The sequence below is a fragment of the Aedes albopictus genome, chromosome 1 (assembly GCF_035046485.1).
Source record: "Aedes albopictus strain Foshan chromosome 1, AalbF5, whole genome shotgun sequence".
NCBI classification, from domain to species: domain Eukaryota; kingdom Metazoa; phylum Arthropoda; class Insecta; order Diptera; family Culicidae; genus Aedes; species Aedes albopictus.
In genome coordinates, this window is record NC_085136.1 from 307,740,058 (window position 1) to 307,761,532 (window position 21,475).

The following is a 21,475-nucleotide window of genomic DNA, read 5'->3' on the forward strand; positions in this document are numbered from 1 at the left end:
TTTTACTTTTAATGTTTAAATTTTCAATGTACAAAAAAAATACGAGCCTTTTGAATTAAAGCAAACTTATTCAATCTAGTCGAGATGATATATTACATACTCTCCCACCGTTTCTTTGAACCGATGTGCAGGAAATACCGGCTTGGCACCGTTCACCAGTCTGGAAATGGAAACATAAATTTATAATCATAAATTTGTTCATTCGCACACTACCCAAACACAAATCTCCCGGCAGCTTACCCTTTATCCTTCAGGTGAAAATTCCGAAAGGATTCCGGCCCGAAGTGGTCCGAGCACATTTTCAGCTTTTGCAAACCTTCTGGGCCCTGGCTAAAGAACACCAGTTCCAGTTCCTTGGTGCCGCAAAATTTTACCCATGCTAGGCAGCTGCAAAAAAATAAAACAAATCCAAGTTAAATAAGTTCCATTTACGTCCTCATTATCCTGAGTGGACGACGACGCGGTATCCACGGCCACGGGTCATATGTACTTACGTTTCGCTATCCCTGGGGAAACCGTAGAACGATTTGGAGATGTGCTTGGAATTGTTGTTGATGCAATCGTTTACCGCACATTTGCGGCCCATTTTTGGGAGATTTTCGTATTATTTTACATTAATTTTGCCGATTTTTGCGGATGCTAAACTGCCAAAGCGGCGCTTATTGTTGTTGTTTACATCGCCGTGCACTGTAAAGTCGTTTTACCCGGAAGCTCATCTTGAAATTACACGTTGGGGAGGATTCATTTGAAAATCATCTGACTTTTCGTTGCGGTGTAGTACACTCACATGAAATTCTCTCTGCTTTCCATTTAGGAATCCAACAGAAATGGCCGCATCAAGAAATTCAGTTGAATGCCCAAAATAAATAAACTTTCTAGTGAAATTTGTGGTGCAATATTTATTTAATCCAGATGGAATAGCACTTTCTTTGCTAATCGCAAAAAAACGGTATTTATGGCCACAGAGGGTCGAGTTGAAACATCTTCATCCTGGGCGATTCCCCGCCATCGCCTTGACCTGTGGACTGGCCAAATTTCTGTCGACTTGCTTGATTTCGTTGTTAAGGTTGCGCCGCCACGAGTTTCTGGGTCTGCCTCTGCTGCGATGTCCTGCGGGGTTCCAATCTAACGCTTTGTTTGCAAATTTCGCCCTGCGTAGAGTGTGGTCGACTCACCTCCACTTTAGCTCCCGAATTTCTGTCGCTATCGGCTTTTCATGACATCGACAATGGAGCTCCACGTTGGAGATCCGATTGTCAGGACACCATGCAGGAGTTGTGTACCGCGGACATCTATTGATGATGATCTGCAGCCGTTGAGTGTTCTCCACTGATACACGCCAAGTTTAACTGGCTTATAGCAGCACAGATTTCACGTTTGAGTTCAAAATTGGAGTTTTGGTGCGTCGACTAATATGGTTGTTTTTCATACATTTCTTAAACTCGCCTTCTTGATTCGTGCACCTATGTCGATCTTGGTGCCACAATCGGTCGCCATTTGGCTACCATGATATTGGAAGCTTTTAACATTCTCCGCTCCAACTACAGTAGACGTTCGATAAGTGCAACATGTTTACGTTTCACTTACCGAATGAAATTCGATAACTGAAACAACTGACAGACGTCACATAACTGTCAGTTGCTGCAGAATGCAACCAAATCCAAAGTGCATACGAAAAACATCACATTGCAACAAACGTGCATGCAAAAAACATCGCAGCACTGTTGACGTTTCATTTTGACGGATAGCGGTGCGATAACTGCAAAATTGTTGCACTTAGCGGACTTGCAGTTAAAAAGCATTGCAGTTAAAGCGTTTGCACCGAGCGAACGTCTACTGTACCATAAAAGCTGAAAGGGTTGACCGTGTTTATATCCAACGATTTGGTCTTGTTAACGTTGATAGTAAGATCTGCCGCTTAGGAGCGATTGGCAAGATCATCGAGCTTGCTCTGCATATCAGAGCGCCGTTGAGCTAAGAGAGCAACGTCATCTGCCAGTTTGAAGTCATTTAGGTGCTCCATGGTAATGGGCTGCCACAGCAATCCACGATTTGGTTCACGGTCAATCGCACCTACCAGGATCTCGTCGATGACGATGAGGAACAGTAGCGTTGATAGTATACATCCTTGCCTCACTCCAGCAACGACCTGGATGGGATCGGACAAAACACCGTTGTGCAGTACTTTGCACGAAAATGCCCCGTACTGTGCTTCAATGAGGCCGATGATTTTCTGCAGAGAGACTCTTAGAATTCATTGATTTGCTCCAGAATGATACGGAGCATGGCGATATGGTCCACACAGGATCGTCCGGCACAGCATCCTGCTTGCTACCGTCGGAGAGTTGCGTCAATTTTCTCGTGTATCCGGTTAAGGATCACTTTGCAGAGGACTTTGAGAACAATACACAGTAACATGATGGCCCGCCGATTATCGCATACAGTCAGGTCACCCTTTTTTGGTACATACCTCTACTAAGACGCCTTGCATCCAGTCGGCCGGAAATGTCGCGGTTTTCCATATGTTGCAGTATAATTAATGCAGCAGCTATGCGGATACCTACGGATTCAGCTTTGAGCATCTCAGCTGATATGCGATCGACCCGGGGGCTCTGTTAGATTTCATGCTACGGATGGCTGTTTCCTCGGCTGTTTCTATCTCCTGCAATGGTGGAGCTTCGGTATTGACATGGGTGATGCATCGAACCCATGGATCATGCTGAGGTGTTGAACACTTGAAAAAGGTATCCAAAGTGCTCAAACCAGCGTTTCAACTGGTCATCCGGATCGGTCAATAGCTGTCCATATGTGTCTTTCACGGGCATCGTAGCATTCATCTTAGTCCCACTAGGGCGACGTGTGACATCGTAGAGGAGACGAATGCACGAATGTCTCCGGTATTTGCGACTTTCTCGCCTTCGTTGGCTAGGGAGTCCGCCCACGCTATTTTGTCCCGCCTACATAAGCGCATCATTTCTCTAGAACCGAATAGCGCTGACGGGATACGGCTTTGACTCCTCGTGTTTTTTCTCGCTCTATCGCGGCTTTGGCGTTCCTTTGCTCCTCTATCTTCCTCCAGGTGTCATCTGTGATCCACTGCTTTCTCCGGGTGCGTAGCTCACCCAAATTATCTTGATCTTCTACGCTTCCACCTTCCGGAATATCCGCAGCACGGTTCTCTAGCTTCTCGACGAAGGACCTTTTAACCGCAGCGTCTTCCAGTCGGCGTATGTAAACCCGGCGCCCGATTTTCTCCTCCTGTCGATGAATCCTAGCAATGCGCAACCGCATCTCGTCGATTAAGAGACGATGGTCGGACACAATGTCGGCGCCAAGATCGGCGCTACGTTTGTTCCGCACATTAAGGAGGCTCGAGCCTTCTCCATTTGCGACTCGCGACTACGAAGTAGAAAGAAATTCCAACTCTTTGTCTAACTAATGAAAAACCTCACGTAATCTTTCACGCACATTCTGCAACTTCGAAGTCACCAATGTCGGATGCAGATTTATATATTGTGGTCCATTTGATCTTGTTTCAATAGGGTACTGCAAGCACCTGACCTAACCTCACTTTGTGTGACAGTTCAGCGAGCTTGTTTACAAGGTGTTAGAATTTTTAACGAGCGGCGAAAATTAAATTTACGTTTTCCGTTTCGAAACCATTATGATATACGGAAATATCGGTTATATTCATCTCTACTAGTACAAAACCAATCGTCTAATTACCGTTTTACTGAGATTCTATCGAAAAAAGTTTTGCCGGATCTCCACCAGAGACTAAGTCCATGTAAACAAGCCTGCTGAACTGTCAGTGCACGGCTTCGTGACGTCATCTTGCAGTATCCTATGTATCGTCGATTTTGTATGTGAAGTTTTGTTTCAGTGTGTCAAAATCGATGACAGCTGTCATTGGATCCTTTTGTGTTTGTAGATGGCGTTTATTTACTAACATCGCATCAGTGCGAAGTTTCGCAGGAAGTAAACTTTTGCGTTGGAATATTTCATGGACAATAGTTATCCTAAACAGTTTGAAGCGTTCGTAAACCGGAACCGTAAACCGGCGATGGCTAGTTCCAGTTCGAAAGGCAGCCAACCCAAGAGATTAAAAACTGTTGAGGAGCCAATAGTGACGGTGTAAGTACTTCCCCAACTCTTTCGGGAATCAATCATCCTTCAGTAACGTTATTTTCCCCATTAAGGCCCACCGGAAATCCTCTCACATTTTGCCGATTGTGCTTTTCGAATAATGTAGCCCGGCGGCTCACCGTCAAAGAAACCATCGAGAATTGGATCGAGTACATCGCCGAAAATGCCGGAATCCAGATGGACATCGAGGAGGATCCGTGCTTTGCCGTGTGCTTCGGATGCACGACCGGGCTGGAGAGCGTCAGTCAGTTCCGCGATAAATGCCAAAACCGCGATATGGCGCTGAGGATGTATCGGGCACAGCTGGCGGCACCGAAGGCACCGCCGCCCTTGTCCTTCATAAGCGACAAGCAAATCTTGATTTCGAATGTGATGACGCTGGCGCCGGTGCAACCACAACCGGCAACGGTGATTCCACCGCCTCCCGTAGTGCCGTCTGAGCTGGTACCGACGGCGACGGCGACCCAATCAATCGTACCCTCAGTGCCACCCGTGCCACCGGAAGCGACGATGATTACGTGCTACGCTTGCGATTTGAAAATACCAATCGGATTGCCATACATGAAGCACATGAAGATGTTTCACAGGGTAAAGGGCAAACTGCTGCAGTGTCCGCAGTGCGACAAGCGCTTCCGAAAGAGCGAACTATTTCAGCGGCACGTGATGAAGCACAAACCACACACGCCACTGGGTAAGAAGTGCCGCGTGTGCTATTCATACTTCCGAACCACCGAAGAGCTTGACCAGCACCAGATATACGCACACGACTTGCAGTTTAAGTGTCGGATATGCTACAAAAGATTCGCTACACAACGGGAAAAAGTGATCCACAAGGAGGTGCACAAATCGGAACTGCCAAGGCGGACTTACCGGTGTAAAATGTGCAGTCTTACTTTCCCCAATGGGCATTTGTTGAACAAGCACGTCAACAAGCACGAGCGATACATCGTTTGTCCCGCATGCGAGAAGGCTTGCGCCGGGCTGGAACAGTATTTGAGCCATCAAACCATTGACCATCAGAACGGCTCGTGCCTGACGGAATGTGCCCCCTGCCAAGTAAGTTTTCAGAACTATGCCGAGCTGCGGGTGCATATGGTCGCCAAGCACACAGGATATGACCCGAACGCGATCGAGAACGACGAAGAAGTATCTTCTGACCCGGATGAAGGCTCGGAACAAGTCGTCGAGAGCGAAGCGCCGGCGGCGATGGAAACGGTAAGCCTGTCGGACGAAGACCAAGAGGATCCGGAAGCAAATGCCAACGACGACGACGACGCCGATGACGACGAATTGTTTCCGGCCTACTTGGAAGGTGAGGAAGAGGACGAGCAGGAAGGAGACCAACCGGAAGGCACGGAAGCTATGGGTGACGCAGTCGAGAATGAGCTGATGGAGGATGAACTGACCCTGGAGGACGCGATTCCGGACAATGGGTTCGATCTGTACGGGACGGCTTTTCCGCGGCAGATTACGATCACGCTGGATGACAGTTCGGGGTAAGATCTGTAGAGTGACAATCGGTAATGCTGGGCATGGAATGGAATAGAATGATTATTGAGTTGAATTGTACATGAGGGGATATGTTTTTGAGATGACTATTGCCAAGTGTTTCGTAGTAGGAATTCATCGAACAAAATAATTTAGGTATTTAATAATTTAGTCAAATCGAATTTGAAGGAAAGCAAATTTCCCTAGAAAGAGAAAATTTATGAATGATTTCGTTTAGGTTTTTTAAATGATTTTTTCCAAAGATTCCCTCAGGAGTTTTTTCTGTTTTTTTGCAAGAATACTTCCAGCAGTCCTTCCAATGCAATGATCTCTACGGGTATTCTTCCTCATTTCCCCAGAATTACTCTGGGATTTTCTCAGAAGTTCTTTCACGGATTCTTGTGAGCAATCTTTTAAAGATGAATCCGGGAATTTTTGCAAGGCCTTCTTCGAAAATTCTTCCAAGGATTTGCTTGGTAATTCTTTGTTTTTTTTTCAGAATTTTTTACGTGAAATTCTTCCAAAAACATCTCTGGGATTGCTTTTGCAGATTTTGATTGAAAACACCAACATGTCGTCCACCTAGGCAGCCACAATCAGGACTATACCACCCTCAATCTTGAAGTACACACATGTGTCGTAGGCAGATCGCTTCAAGCCGATGCGGTCTAACTCACTGTCCAACTTTTGGTTACACACCCTACTGGCATGCTTCAGGCCATAGAGTGAGAGTACTTTCCGTAACCGGCAAACTTTCCTGGGTGAAGTCCGGTCGACGAATTATTGAACGGTTGAACCATAAAGATGTCTTCCTCTCCAAGATCTTCTTGTAGGAACGCCGTCACTGCGTCCATCGACACCAAATACCTAATGGTAGATTACCGAACCACAGGCGAAAACGTTTCGTTGTAGCCTTTGAGCTGGGAAATGCCCTCGTTGACTAAACGGGCTTTATACCGCTCCACAGTTCCACCCATGTTCGTTTTTACCTTGTAGACCCACTTGCAGCGTAGAGGTTTCTTCCTGTCCGGAAGTTTGATCAGATCTTGGACCAGATCCCACGTATGGTGGCTATCCACCAGAGCCATGTATGATTATTAGTATGGGACACGCTTGTATGAAAAAAAAAAAACAAATATTCGCTCCAGTCGACTTTTTAGATCCCATTTAGGTCCCATATGAACTGTACAAAATTTCAGCGCAATCGGTGAAACTATAATTTAGCGCAAGCGGTTCTAAGTTTTCATAGGATTTACTATGGGAAAAGTTACACTTTCAAACAATAAATCCTAGAGGTCACCCTTTATCTCCTTAATTCAAGTCGATCAATGCTTCTTGTAGAAAAATCATTTACAAAACTTTCCTTCAAAGACCGCAAATCGATTGGATGCTTGTGGAAAAAGTTATTGATTTATTACCGATTAGTGATCCAACGAACGGCTTTTTGTTTTGTTTTATCAGCACCACTGCTGCTTCCGTTGTTGCATGGGGTGGCAGGAGGCACACCACCCCCAGAAATCAGCACCAGCCAAGGCAGCAGCAACAGTGCTGCTAATAAAACAAAACAAAAAGCCGTTCGTTGGATCACTAATCGGTAATAAATCAATAACTTTTTCCACAAGCATCCAATCGATTTGCGGTCTTCAAAGGAAAGTTTTGTAAATGATTTTTCTACAAGAAGCATTGATAGATTTGAATTAAGGAGACAAAGGACGACCACTGTGATTTTTTATCTGAAAGTGTAACTTTTCCCATAGTAAATCCTATGAAAACTTAGAACCGCTTGCGCTAAATTATAGTTTCACCGATTGTGCTGAAATTTTGCACAGTTCATATGGGATCTAAATGGAATCAAAAAAGTCGACTGGAGCGAGAATTAGATGTTTGTCCCATACTAATGATTATCCAACATCGGTTCCTTCCATCTATCGGTGTTATGCCGGGTGACCGCCTCATGTAATGTGTCTGGTTCGACCGCCGTTTCATCACAATTCTTTTCAAGTTTGGAAACTTTATCAGGAAAAGTACTACAGCTAATACTTTAATCAATTATTTAATGTTTAACATCAAACAAAAGCTGAAATGCAGAACTTAGAAGGATGCAAAGTTTGAAAAACTATTTAGGGTTTTAAGGAGAGCAAAAAATTTATTCCGAAAAGGGGCTGACAAAATCGGGTCACTTATGAATGTACTAATATAATCTAATCATGATACTTGCCTGGGATAGTGTGCTCCCTCGCACTGCGCCCTACCAATAATTGTGGGTCCTCTGATTGTGGAGGGAGCACAGAAGGTTGTGATTCTTCATCCATTATCGAATCCGCGTCGCTGTAGATCGATTCGTCCAGCTGGTTCTCGCTTCTCGCAACGTCTTCGGAGTCCTCTTCTGTTTCGGTTTGAATCACCAGTTCGCTTCCTTCCGTATTCGATTAATGCTTACTTGGTTTCGAAGATTTTCCTACCCCGTAACGTGGGTAGATCACCTTAGAATGGTGCGTTGCGGTGTAAGATCTACCAAATCAAATTTTGATCTTGATATTTATCGTATTTTTAAATATTCCAAGATCAAAGTTTGATGCTCTTTTCCTTGTGTTTTGTAGTATTTGTGTTTCAATGTACTGCTAATCAACATTTTATTTCAGCAGGATTCAGGTAAATGTATCGTACTATATAAATAATATTTTAAAAATATGTAACTGTGGCGAGCGTATCACTAATATGTAGCTTATTTGACGTACGATGTTAATATTATTTTATATTTCAGATTATCAACCGAAGAATCTAGTAATTCAACCAAATGCCAACAAGATGACGAGGATGAATTGGCCAGACAACTGATTCGAAGCAGTCTAACAATGGTGTGCCTGAACGTTAACCAAGCGTATCCTTTGGAGTTTACCCTTCCACTAGCAACACCCAAATTCCCGTGACACCTAGGCCTGAGAGATCGTAGAGTTGTCTACATTTTTCATAGGTGTTCAAAACTAACCATCCTTTCCCATTCCTCAGCAGTCGCAAGGACGTGGCCAGGACAGTGCTCGACCATTGGAGGATTGCGTCAGTCTTGTCTAAGAGTCAGAGATTAGTCCCAAATCTTTGTGCTTTGGTTCGGACGGGAAGGAGGCAACCCTCATAACAGCGGTCTAGGACTGTACCACCTACGAATTTGTGCGACTCGCTTAATGCTAATGCTAATGCTACTTGGTTTCGAAGATTTTCCTTGTCCGCCCGTTGTACACTCTATAGAACCTTGGAACCTTCGCTGTAGCCAATGAAGGTACACGATTTCTAGTCCATTTCTTCCGCTGCTCTTTTGGCACATGCACCATCACCCTGGTGCCGAAAATGCGAAGCTGGGATACATCCGGCCGCCTGTCAGAAAACTTTTCTTCGGGGGTCACCGACAGTCCCTTTGTTGGCGAACGATTGCCCACATGTGTTTTCCATATCCGCATCCGACAGCAAACTTCTCGTTCTTTCGACCAGTGTCCTGTTCATCCTTTCGGTCAATCCGTTTTGCTCCGGATTGTAGGGAGCAGATGTTCTCCCTGGATTCCTTCCTTCCACAATTCCTTCGAAAATTCAGAGTTACGTACTCCTTGCCGTTGTCCGTCCGTATTCGCTTGATCCGCTCTTCCGTTTGATTTTCCGCAAAAGGCAAAAGCCTTGTATTATTGAAACGCTTCGAGCACCTCTGTTCGCCCTTTTGAAAAGAGGTTCAGATGAACCGAATTGCCAAATGTCATTTTTTTAAATAAATAAACAGAATTGAGTATAGTTCGCATACGACCAGACGTGTCTTTATTGCTCGTATTGTTCGTGCAGTTGAAAATCGGAATTTTTGACACGCGAAAATCGATGTTTCTCCTAAACTGTTCGTCGGACGTACGTCGGACAAAGTGCGCTGGATAGAGGGCCAGATCCGCTGCCCAGCGCACTACGTCCGACGTTAGGTTTCACGTATGGATTTGAAGAAAAATCGAATGTCGCGTGTGGGGAAACTTCGGGTTTCAACCGCGACGACAATATAAAAGAAAGGAAATACCGCCCGTAATAACCGTTTTAATCGCACATCTTGGTCCTATCGGCCGGATTGGACAGTTACTGGAATGGAAAGCCGCCTTTCCTTCCGTCGTTTGTCGTAATTCGTGGACAATTTTCATCGTTTTCCGTGCGTAATTTCAACACCGAGTTGAGGTTATGGTCTACCGTTTCGAGTATGTCAGCCGCCGGACGTACACAACATTCGCCGTCGCGAAGTCAGGCGCCGCCGCCAAAACAACAATTCACCGTCGTTAAAACTCCGCCACCACCGCCGCCGCGTACTTGGGAGAAAAATCAGCCGAGGGACGAGATCAATACTCCAAAAACAGTGTTCGGTGCCAGCTCTGTTTATCCTATGCGGCATATGAAAAGTCGAGGATTGATCCTGTCCAGCATGCAACGAATATATTCCTACGTGGAGCGCTTCAACCCAGAAACAACTTCCACGTCGGAGCTGGAGATAAGATTGGAAACCCTGCAGAGCATCTACAGCAAATTCAATGCGGTTCAAGATTCCATCATCGCCCAAGCCGAAACAGAAGAAGAAATGCAAGATGTAGAGGAGAAAGCTGAGCAGTTTGAAAGTATGCTGTTTACCACGAAAGCAAGAATTGTCGATTTGCTTCGCAGGTCAGAGGATAGTCAATCAGTGCCTGATGCCCCGTCGGCGGTAGCTGATCTTATATAACGTGTTCAAACTTCCGCCGATACAGTTACCAGTATTCGACGGAGATGTGATGCAGTGGCTTCCGTTCAGTGACTCGTTCACGGCTATGATACATGGCAACCGTGGGCTTTCGGAAATTCAAAAGTTCCATTATTTGAAATCGTCACTGAGAGGACCGGCTTTGGAGATAGTGAATATGCTGGAAACCACATCGGGCAACTACAACATTGCGTGGGACTTACTGCGGAATCGGTATCAAAATAAGAGAGTTCTAATGGAGAAATACGTCAGAGGACTGTTCAACCTACCGACTCTCTCGAAGGAATCCGGCAAGGATCTACGTAAGCTTCATACGGACCTCAACAAACATGTGGCTGTCATCAACCAACTTGGTATTCCTACGCAGGCTTGGGACAAAATTATCGTCATTCTGATATCCCAAAAATTAGACCCTTTCACGTACAAAGAGTGGGAAAATGACACAAATCCGACAGAACTGCCTTCACTAAATAACTTCAACAGTTTTTTGGAAAGGCGCTGTCAAACACTGGAAGCTCGTGAGGTTAACCGATTGAGTCAGCTCAGCATCAGCACGGGAATGAAGCCAGCCATTCGAGCTACACCACGGCCAATGTTAGCTCATCCTAGCACACAGGTACCTTGTCTGCTAGAATGCCCAACACCGCATCCGTTATTCATGTGCCCGAAGTTCACGGAAAAGCATCCATCAGAGCGTATCGATACGTTGCGAATCCTTGGCTTGTGCTTCAATTGTATGAGGTCAAACCACATGGCTAATGTTTGTCAAGCTCGTTGCTGCCAAAAGTGTGGTGCTAAACATAACACCATGCTACACATTGAACATCAAGATGATACCGTTGCTTTGAACTCTTGTGGATTGCCGTCGGTTCCAGCAACTCAAATCCTCCTAGCAACAGCGGTAGTTTTGGTTGCTGATCGCCAAGGGGATTACATTCCGTGCCGTGCCATGCTCGATTCTGGATCTCAAACGAATTTTATTAGCAGTAACCTGGTCCGCACACTTCGACTGCAGTCAAACGGCAAGCGATTGGCCATTCGCGGTATCGGGGGCACAAGTTGTACGGCTACGCAGAGTGTCCAAGGTACGATCAAGTCCAGATTCAACGATTTCACCGTGCAACTGGAATTTGTGGTCATCGACGAAATAACCGGAATCATACCAGCGAGAAAATACAATCCTTCCGACTTGGACTTGCCGACGGGAATAGCAGTAGCGGATCCAAGCTTTTATAAGCCGGCCAGAATTGACGTCCTGCTTGGAGCCGAAGTATTCCACGAAATTCTTGTTGGGGAACCCATCGTTCGTCGTAATCAACCTGCGCTGCAAAACACCCAGTTTGGCTTCGTCGTGTCAGGAAAAATGAACAACTCACCGCCGCAACGTAGTGGTCCACTCTGTCATCTACAAACACAACGGGAAACCTATGACGACGCTAACGTGGAAATGCTATGGAACCTTGAAGAACATGGCAGTGTTGCATCAAGAAACGATGAAGAGTTGGAATGCGAATCACATTTCGTGAAAAATACCGTTCGTAATAGTGATGGGCGTTTCATGGTGCAGCTTCCGCTGAAGGAAAATCCGACTGTTTTGGGAGATTCTAAATGCTACGCTATGAGTATGTTTTCGAAGCTGGAGGCTAGACTTAGCCGGGATCAATTGCTGCGTTCGATGTACATTAGTTTTATGCGTGAGTATCAAACATTGGGACACATGATGGAAATTCCTGAACACTGCCTTCCAGCTACATCCTATTTTATCCCTCATCATGCCGTGTTGAAAATGTCGAGTTCTTCAACAAAATTGCGTGTTGTTTTTAACGCCTCGGCCAAAACTACTACCGGCAAATCTTTGAATGATATCCTTCTGATCGGTCCCAATGTTCAAAATGATATCCAATCGATTTTGATTAGATTCACAATGCATCGATACGTTTTTGTTGCCGACATTAAAAAAATGTATCGACAAATCCTTGTCGACCATAATTCCGCTAATCTGCAAATCGTTTTGTGGCGAGAATCTCCCATGGATGAACTGAAGTGCTACAGACTACAAACCGTCACCTATGGAACTGCGTCTGCGTCGTTTCTGGCTACCAGATGTTTGAAGGAATTAGCTGATGTTCAAGGAGTACAGTTTCCGCTGGCCAGAGAAATCATCATTCATGACACCTACGTAGACGATGTGGTAACTGGAGCTAACTCGGAGGAATGCTTGATTCGCAAAAAGGATGAAATAGTACAGACCTTGGATGCCGCTAAGTTTGAGTTGCATAAATGGTCATCCAACTCGAATGAACTATTAAGCGGAATCGACGAAGCAGACAGGGAACCACCCAATGAGCGACGCGCTGTGAAGACCCTTGGTATATACTGGGATCCAGAGAGTGATTCGATTTTGTACAACATGTGTAACGACAAGTTTATCGATGAATCGGTAACAAAACGCCTCATGCTTCAGTGTATTGCATCCGTGTATGATCCTCTGGGATTCATATCTCCTATACTAACGTCTGCTAAGCGTTTTCTTCAACGTGTATGGACCGACGGTTATGACTGGGATGAAATTGTATCGTCGGATATAGCAGCACCTTGGATTGCATTCGTCTCGGAGCTCTCTTCAGTCAATGCTTTGCAGATTCCTCGTCACATCATACTGAATTCTCCATGCAACATTCAATTGCATGGATTTTGTGATGCATCCGGTATCGCATATGGCGCGGTACTATACGTGAGGAGTGAAGACCTGCATGGAGGAGTCCGTGTACAAATACTGTATGTTCGTTCGAGAATCGCACCTACAGGAAAGAAAGGAACGAATTTGAAAAAAAGAACGTCTGTTGAGCTCGAATTGTGTGGTGCAGCTCTACTAGCCGAAATGACTGTGAAGGTTGTGCAAGCATTGGAGATAGTGTTTGACTCTGTTTCACTGTGGACTGATTCGGCAATCAATCTAGCTCGCATTTGTAGTGATGACAATCGTTGGAACGTCTTTGTTGCAAATCGCGTAAGCAAGATTCAAAACACAACATCAGTAGCATCGTGGAAACACATAAGTGGAACAGAAAATCCAGCTGACATACTATCCAGAGGGTGTCAACCAAATCAGTTGCAATCAAACCAGTTATGGTGGAATGGTCCAACCTGGTTGACAGAGCCGTTGGATGAATGGCCGAGACAGTACCAGATAACTGCCAGCATCGTATCAACCAACGAAAGGGTGTGTGCACTCACAGCTCTTGATGAACCGTCGGAACTTTTCGGAAGATTCTCCAGCCTGTCCCGTTTAGTGTCCGTAGTTGGTTGGTGTCTACGCTTCGTGAACGCTGCTAGAAAGCGGTTGGTATCCAAACAATCGTCACTGTCGGCTGACGAATTGGACGGTGCTCTTACGACTCTCGTTAAATTGTGTCAAACTGAAACCTTTGGAACGGAATTAAGGTTACTGAGATCTGGAAAACCGGTACCCTCCGGAAGCCGTTTGTCAACACTGAACCCTACGTTAAATGATGGATTAATTGTGGTTGGAGGTAGGTTGAACAACGCTTCCTTAAGTCAGTTCCAAAAACACCCCATCATCCTTCCACAACACCACCCACTAACAAGGATGATTGTCATGAACGAGCACATGAAAGGTCATCTACCCGAAAAGGCTTTGCTGTATGCAGTTCGTCGAAAATATTGGCCGCTTTGTGGACAACGTGTAGTGCATAATACTGTACGTAGCTGCTTGCCGTGCTTCAAGGCCAAACCACGAGGAATCCAGCAGCTTATGGGAAGTATGCCATCCGTCCGTGTAACGCCGGCACGTGCTTTTCTCAACACGGGAATTGATTTTTGCGGTCCAATAAAATTGAAGAACCCTCTCCAACGCAAACACAATATAACGAAGGCCTGGATTTGTGTGTTTGTCTGTATGAGTGTAAAGGCAGTGCATCTAGAAATTGTGACCAGTTTGTCTACAGACGGTTTCTTGATGGCATTGGATAGATTTCTGAGTCGTCGTGGGAACTGCCAAAACATATATTGCGACAATGGCACTAATTTCATTGGGGCCAAAAACGAGATGGAGCAGCTGTACAATAATCTGGCGGATAATGCGGACTCTATCAAACGTCGTCTGAATGAACACAGAGTGCAATGGCACTTTATTCCCCCACGTGCCCCAAATTTTGGGGGCATTTGGGAAGCATGTGTCAAACAGGTTAAGCTGTACATACAGAGATCCATGGGAGATACGGCGTATACCTACGAAGGCTACAGCACTCTGCTATGCAAAATCGAAGCTTGTCTCAATTCCAGGCCGCTCACGCCTATTTCGAATGACCCGAACGATTTGCTACCTCTTACCCCCGCACACTTCATTATAGGTGAAAGCATGATCGCTCCAGCAGAACCCGATTACAGCAACATTCCAACAAACCGCCTTTCGATGTATCAGGACATTAAGCAACGTCAACAAGTTTTTTGGAAACGGTTCTCCAAGGAATATCTCAACACGCTGCAGCAACGGATGAAGAATCGACGTTTGACACCGAATTTGGCCAAGGGTCAGTTGGTCATTATCAAGGAGGATAATTTGCCGCCGCTAAAATGGGCTATGGGACGAATCGTTGATCTCACTCCTGGAAACGATGGACTGGTGAGAGTTGCGGAAGTTCGGACCACTGGAGGAGTCATCAAGCGAAGCATTTCCAAGATTTGCCCGCTACCAACGGAACAGCAACTAGATAACTTGAAGGACGAATAGTAGGGCCAACGGCGGGGGAGGATGTTCGCCCTTTTGAAAAGAGGTTCAGATGAACCGAATTGCCAAATGTCATTTTTTTTAATAAATAAACAGAATTGAGTATAGTTCGCATACGACCAGACGTGTCTTTATTGCTCGTATAAAAGAAAGGAAATACCGCCCGTAATAACCGTTTTAATCGCACAACCTCTGTCTTCGACTTTAGGAAGTGGTTTTCCGACTAGCATCGTCAATGAAGGTCAGAAAATATCGACTGCCTCCAATCGACTCGGTTTCCATTGGGCCGCACAAGTCCGAGTGAATCAGTGCTAGTATGCGATCCTCCCGGTGTCCTTGGAATGGTTGACGACAATGCTTACCTTCAATGCCCGGTATGCGCCTCATCGGATTCTGCACCTCCAGAGAAAATAGGTACCTATTTTCTCCGTGCACCTCGAATTCTGGTTTGGTTACCATATGCTTTAAAGGCTTCATCCCACCGGCAGTGTTGCGAATACTCACTTGCAAGAGTGATACTCACTTGCTTCTATCTCAGTCCTGAAGCATGCTATCAAAAAATGATATTTGAAGGTCTTTTAGATTGTAGTTTAATCTAAAAGTTTGCCGAATAAGGTAAAGGTCGCAGACGCATACCAAAGTTGTGAGAGAGCTGTGAGTACGAGGTGAGTAAAATCCCCAACGAGGCTTCGTTTTGCAGTGCTTGTAGAGGCCGTTAGGTTCACGACCAAGTGCAATTACTTCGTTATCTATCTTAGTTTCTTTTGGCTGAAACACTGTTGTTTTGGTCGTACTTCCGCCTTTTCCTTGACTTCGCCTAGACTTTTTCCTCTTACTATCTTTACAAAATCGTCCTCATATTGAACCATCAACACTTTTTCCTCTTCCTGGTCTATTTTGTGGAGCTCTGTCGTATTTTCAAAGAAAACAGTAACGCTGTTGCTGAGGGTGACGGGTTCGATTTCCGGTCGGTCCAGGGTCTTTTCGTAAAGGAAATTTCCTTGACTTCCTTGGGCATAGAGTATATTCGTGCCTGCCACACGATATACACATGCAAAATGGTCATTGGCAGAGGAAGCTCTCAGTTAAAAACTGTGGAAGTGCTCATAGAACACTAAGCTGAGAAGCAGGCTTTGTCCCAGTGAGGACGTTACGCCAAGAAGAAGAAGAAGAAGTGACGCTGATGATGTTGCTTCTTTTAGCTGTCATCAGATGATTGGTCACAAATTTCAGGCAATCCTCAGTTGAACATCCCGGTCTAAAGTCAAAAGACAATTCCGGTATGAGCTGTTCCTTCCTCACGTGTTGCTGGATTCGCTGTGACACTGCTGAGTTAGCTGACTTGACAATATGAGTTGATCTCTTCGATAATCTTCTGTTTCGTCTGTGTTCAAAATTCTCAGGATTGCGTACGTCAATCGATCTGTTCCAGGTGCTGAGTTGCCCTTCTTTTTATAGATTATGAGATTTCATTGTTCCAGATCAAGTAGCTTGTTTTTCGACGAGGTACTTGGTCTTTTGGGTGGCACGATCGCTAGTTGTGTCGGCCCAAAATGTCCTTCCAGAAACTCCAACGCTTTTGCTTTCTCTGTGAGTACTAGATTGTTCTTGTCCTTGTTTCCATGGCTGTAACGCAGTCGTTTCACCAACCTCCAATTTACCCTGGCGTTCCTAGGGTCTATATCCTTAGTTAGGGCTGCCAAGTTTTTTTTCATCGGCTCCTTCTTCTTCCGTAGGAAAAGCGCCTTCGCTCTTTGTAAGTTCACCAGATTTTCTTCGTTAGAAAGGCGGTTGAACACTCTCTTCAACATCCCTCCTTCCTTCTATATAACAAAGACACAGGCTTCGTTGTGAGCATTGAAGCCTCCAATCAGCAGATTTTTTGTAGACTTCCGTTTCTGCAAAGTTTTTCTAGTCCTGCCGTTTTCGCTGACATTGTTATCCTCGGGTTTACGTATATCGACACTATAGTGATACCTATAACCTCCAGCATGTCGGTAGAAGTTCTATCCTATGGTACGTAGTAATACACATCGCGAAGGAATATGCCAACTTCTCTGCCGGTTTGTTCCAAACGTGACTTTAGCACTTTGTGATACCTGTTATACTCGACAACGCTATCATATTATCGTTTGTCCATATTTCGGATAGCATTGCTACTTCGAGTCTTCTTGAACGTAACTCATGTGCCAGGTGGTTTTTGTTTCTGTTGAGGCTTTGGATATTACTCTGTATTATCTTGAACGTCGCCATTTTTGGAAGTATCATTGGGAATTGCGTCCTCTACCTCATATCCAAGAGACACCGCTAGCTGCTTGACTACCTCCTCGAGCACGTAGTACCCGTTTTCGTCCATCGTAGCAATGGCCTTCGAAAGCTGATTGAATGTTCTTCTAACCGTTGAATGTAACTCGTCCTTTTGTCGTGCGATTTCCTTCATTTTTCATTCGATTCCCATCCTTTCCGCAGCTTCAAATGTTTTTCTACATTTGTTACCTGTGTTTCCGCCTTGGTTACTTCTTGTTCCTCCCTTGTGTTCTGCATATGTCTTCCTTTTCTTGTTCGAATACCTGACTTTCAAACCCATTCTCGTCGATTTCTCTCTCCTTGTACTTGTATTTTGGTTTCTTGTCATTTGGGCGTATTTGCTTCTTTACTGTTGCTAGAACTTTTATGTTCCAGTGTTTGTTACGTGGTTGTTTGCTCTTGGTACCGATTGGTATTTCGAAGCACTTATCTGCTGATTAGCAGATTTCTTCAATACGTTCGCGAAGCTTTCGTAGATCAAAGGAAACTCATCAGCCTTTCCGAGGATGGTGTATCCGTTACTTACGACCACTCCAAATGGTGGTATCACATTTCCCGGAATGCCATCACCCGGAATGCCATTTCCCGGAGTGACATTTCCCGGAATGACACATTTCCCGGAATGCCATTTTCCGGAGTGACATTTCCCGGAATGACACATTTCCCGGAATACCATTTCCCGGAATGACACATTTCGCGGAATGCCATTTCCCGGAGTGACATTTCCCGGAATGATGCTCGATCATTAGGGCTGAAGTATGTTAAGCCGAGGTTCGATTCCTGTTCCGGTTGAGAAAATTTTCTCGACTCCCTGGGCATAGTGTATCATTGTACTTGCCTCACAATATACAAATTCATGCAATGGTAGGCGAAGAAAGCCATTCAATTAATAAATGTGGATGTGTTCAAAGAACACTAAGTTGAAGCGAGGCAGGCCAAGTCCCAATGGAGATGTAGAGCCATAAAGAAGAAGAAGAAGATACACCTTGAAAGAACAGCCTATTTTTAAGGCCGGACGGGACGGTGGTTGAATCGTCCGCCATTGCTCTGTTGTTAGTAAGATGCAAATCTCAACTTATACTTCATATTATTGACTAGAAATTTGATCGTTCATTTGCTCACTTGTGGTGCACAATCGACTAAAGTTTCAGCTACGTCAGTGCAATGGAAATTGATATTTGCTTCTTCAAAATCGCGAGGCAAATTGTTAGAAAGAGAGGTAAGATAGGAAAAATTACACGTCGTCCCGTGCGGCCTTAAAAGAAGGAAAAATCTCTGATGGGAGAGTTAGTAGAGTGACCGCCAATAGTACAGTATAGCAGCCGAGTTGAATTGTTTGATTATCATAAATGCATATACATACTACTAACTCTATTATCAGAAATTTTTCCTTCTTTTAAAGATAGGCTGTTCTTTCGAGGCATATGTATACAACATTAGCAATTCATTGGGATGCTATGATGGTGTAATATTGACCACATCACAAACTCTCCCATCAGAGATTTTTCCTTCTTTTAAAATAGGCTGTTCCTTCAAGGTGCACATAACTTGAGCACATATCAAAATCAAACTATTCGACTAGACTGCCCAATGTCCGTCCTTAGAATTTAAGTCATTCAATTGAATGACCTAGCACCTTAGCTCCCTAATGACTTAAAACCCAATTTTGCAAAAATAGTAATTCCGGGAAATGTCACTCCGGGAAATGGTATTCCGGGAAATGGCATTCCGGAAAAATGATCATTCCGGGAAGTGGCATTCCGGGAAAATGATCATTCCGAGAAATGTGTCATTCCGGCAAATGTCATTCTGGGAAATGTCACTCCGGGAAATGGCATTCCGGGAAGTGGCATTCCGGGAAATGTGATACCACCCTCCAAATTCATCGCGAGCTTCCTGGTACGTCAGATTCTTGCTGGTCATTAGCTTTTTGATGTCGTTTTGTTTCTTGCGTTCTGGACACCTCACATCGGATGACCTCTGACTGTCCTTGCCAATGTACACATCGCGTTCGATTCGGGCACTCTTGATTGTTGTCTTGTGTCTCGGGTGTTTCGCTACAGTTTCCGCGTCGTTTCTGGCTCTTGCAGTTTAGGGCGATGTGACCGTAGCGCCGGCATGCATTGCACATGACTGCCTCCGTCGCATACGGCTCCACCTTCGTTATAACAGAGTAGACTCTGAGATATTCTGACAACTTGTTGCTTCGGGATACTTCGCCTAACTTTTTGGTCGGCATTCGTTTGCCGGGTGCCACCGTTTGTTGCATCCTGAATACTTCCATCATTTCCTTGTTTGTCTCGATGTCCGTTAGTATTTCCTCTGCCTCCAACTCCTCTGTAATTCCCGCGATTACTCCCTTCACAGTCACAAAGCTTTTCGGAATGAATGCTTTGAACCGCTTCAGCGATACTATACTAGAACTAGCTGACCCTACGTGGCTAGCCATGTTTTCGTTATTCCGCAAATTGTCTTAAGGCGAAACTGGAAGGATTTGCTCTTTTTTTTGGTTTTTGATTTTTTTTATAAAATAACGAATCAATATTTTCAAAATCGGTTTTCGTGCACATGTAGAGTATGGATCGAGATATTTTCTGATTTTTTTTTTTGTGGTGCAAAATGTTTTCCATTTTTTCAGAAACCATTTTTTTGTGTTATTTTGTTCAAAAATGGTTTCTGCAAAAACGACAAACATTTTCCACCAGAAAAAAAAATCAGGAGATACCTTGATCCATACTCTACATGCGCACGAAAACCGATTTTGAAAATATTGCTTCGTTATTTTATAAAAATCAAAAAAGTGAGGAAATGGATCCAGTTTCGTCTTAATGACTTAATGTTAAAATGTTTGATATGCGTTTTAAGTTTATCTTCAATTTTATAAAGAAACTATATTTATTCCTCTGAAGTGTTCTACTACTTAATTTATCTTTTTCTGGCCGAATTCAAACAGAAAACTTTTAAATACGCTATTTTTCGTGATAAATACTCAAGTATGTTATTGGTTTGATTCCTACGAAGAATGCTCGGGAATGTTCACGAATCTTTGAATTCATATTCTTATCCTCACAGGAATATTTCTAAAATCCATTTGTATTCGGAACAGCTAACTTCTGAATATTCCGTAATTTTTCAAAAATGTTTGGTGATTGTATTATACATCTAAGAATTTTTTGGAAAATTCCAAAATCATACGTATCTTCATCTTCTTCTCCTATGAAATTTCCAGAAATTTTTTAAAAGTCGAAGGAAGAAGTTCAAGAACATTAAATTTATATGTCTCTTCATTCCTTCGAAATATATCCTAGAAAATCTTCTATTCCTTGTTTTTGGAAACTTTGGAAATTTCTTCCAATTATGAAAAGAATATGCTCAATTAATTCCTCCGAAGTGTTCTAGAATATTCTAGAAACTTGTGTTTCTTCTTCCGCAAGCTCTAGAAGTTTAGTCAGGTTTTTTTATGCGGGAGATACGTACCGCGTAAAAATAAAACTCAGTTCAAAATTCAAAAAACCGCGTAAAAAAAGTCTCACCATTTCTCGACGATCATTCAAAAATAAGACGATGATTTTTTTTTTGTATGGAGTTTTCATTTAAGCGGCCGCGTAAAAAAAGACCTGACTGTATTGTTATCCAATCTGAGAACATTCGAATATGTATCCTATTATGCTTGGAACCTGAAAAAAAAGAAAAATCTCAAGCACTCGTGGAAAGTTCTGGAACAGTATAGCGCATTTAGTTCACCACTGGACTATCGCACTAGTTTTCACGAGTGCGAAAACGCTAATAAAAGTGCGCAATTGCATCAAATCAACTCGGTGTCTTCAGAGCACTTGTTCACCATAGATTTAAGAATTAGTGCGCCGAAGACATCAACCTGATTTGATGCGATCGCGCACTTTTATTTACGTTTTCGCACTATAGAAGTCGCAGTTCGCAGTTCAGTGGTGAACTAAATGCGGTATATTTAAAACCTCATCTTCCTTCCTTTTTTGCTTTTTCTTCTTATTATTTTTAGTTCATACAATGCTGCT

At 44.1% G+C, this 21,475-nt stretch overlaps 3 protein-coding genes across 3 annotated transcripts; 2 read left to right on the forward strand and 1 right to left on the reverse strand.

The window, feature by feature from the left end:
* Positions 1-62: 62 nt before the first annotated feature.
* Positions 63-685, reverse strand: LOC109415311 (uncharacterized). Its single transcript, XM_019689195.3, has 3 exons — positions 495-685; positions 241-387; positions 63-160 (listed from the first exon to the last, which is right to left on the reverse strand). The coding sequence occupies exons 1-3, from the start codon at positions 584-586 to the stop codon at positions 76-78; spliced, it is 324 nt and encodes a 107-aa protein (XP_019544740.2). The 5' UTR covers positions 587-685; the 3' UTR covers positions 63-75.
* Positions 686-3,906: 3,221 nt separating this feature from the next.
* Positions 3,907-5,710, forward strand: LOC109405430 (zinc finger protein 764). Its single transcript, XM_019678495.3, has 2 exons — positions 3,907-4,134; positions 4,200-5,710. Exons 1-2 carry the CDS (start codon positions 4,004-4,006, stop codon positions 5,644-5,646), a joined length of 1,578 nt encoding a protein of 525 aa, XP_019534040.3. The 5' UTR covers positions 3,907-4,003; the 3' UTR covers positions 5,647-5,710.
* A 4,143-nt stretch (positions 5,711-9,853) lies between these two features.
* On the forward strand, positions 9,854-15,137 carry LOC134292062 (uncharacterized). The gene is made up of 3 exons (XM_062860768.1): positions 9,854-10,348; positions 10,392-12,006; positions 14,758-15,137. The coding sequence occupies exons 1-3, from the start codon at positions 9,854-9,856 to the stop codon at positions 15,135-15,137; spliced, it is 2,490 nt and encodes an 829-aa protein (XP_062716752.1).
* Positions 15,138-21,475: the final 6,338 nt, after the last annotated feature.

Coding starts and splice junctions, on each gene's coding strand:
- LOC109405430 (XM_019678495.3), top strand. CDS start 4,004: ATGGACAATAGTTATCCTAAACAGTTTGAAGCGTTCGTAAACCGGAAC. Junction 4,135..4,199: donor GAGGAGCCAATAGTGACGGT/GTAAGTACTTCC, acceptor TTCCCCATTAAG/GCCCACCGGAAATCCTCTCA.
- LOC109415311 (XM_019689195.3), bottom strand. CDS start 586: ATGGGCCGCAAATGTGCGGTAAACGATTGCATCAACAACAATTCCAAG. Junction 388..494: donor TTCCCCAGGGATAGCGAAAC/GTAAGTACATAT, acceptor ATTTTTTTGCAG/CTGCCTAGCATGGGTAAAAT. Junction 161..240: donor TTTCACCTGAAGGATAAAGG/GTAAGCTGCCGG, acceptor TTCCATTTCCAG/ACTGGTGAACGGTGCCAAGC.
- LOC134292062 (XM_062860768.1), top strand. CDS start 9,854: ATGTCAGCCGCCGGACGTACACAACATTCGCCGTCGCGAAGTCAGGCG. Junction 10,349..10,391: donor TGCCTGATGCCCCGTCGGCG/GTAGCTGATCTT, acceptor CCGCCGATACAG/TTACCAGTATTCGACGGAGA. Junction 12,007..14,757: donor TTCTAAATGCTACGCTATGA/GTATGTTTTCGA, acceptor ACTTCATTATAG/GTGAAAGCATGATCGCTCCA.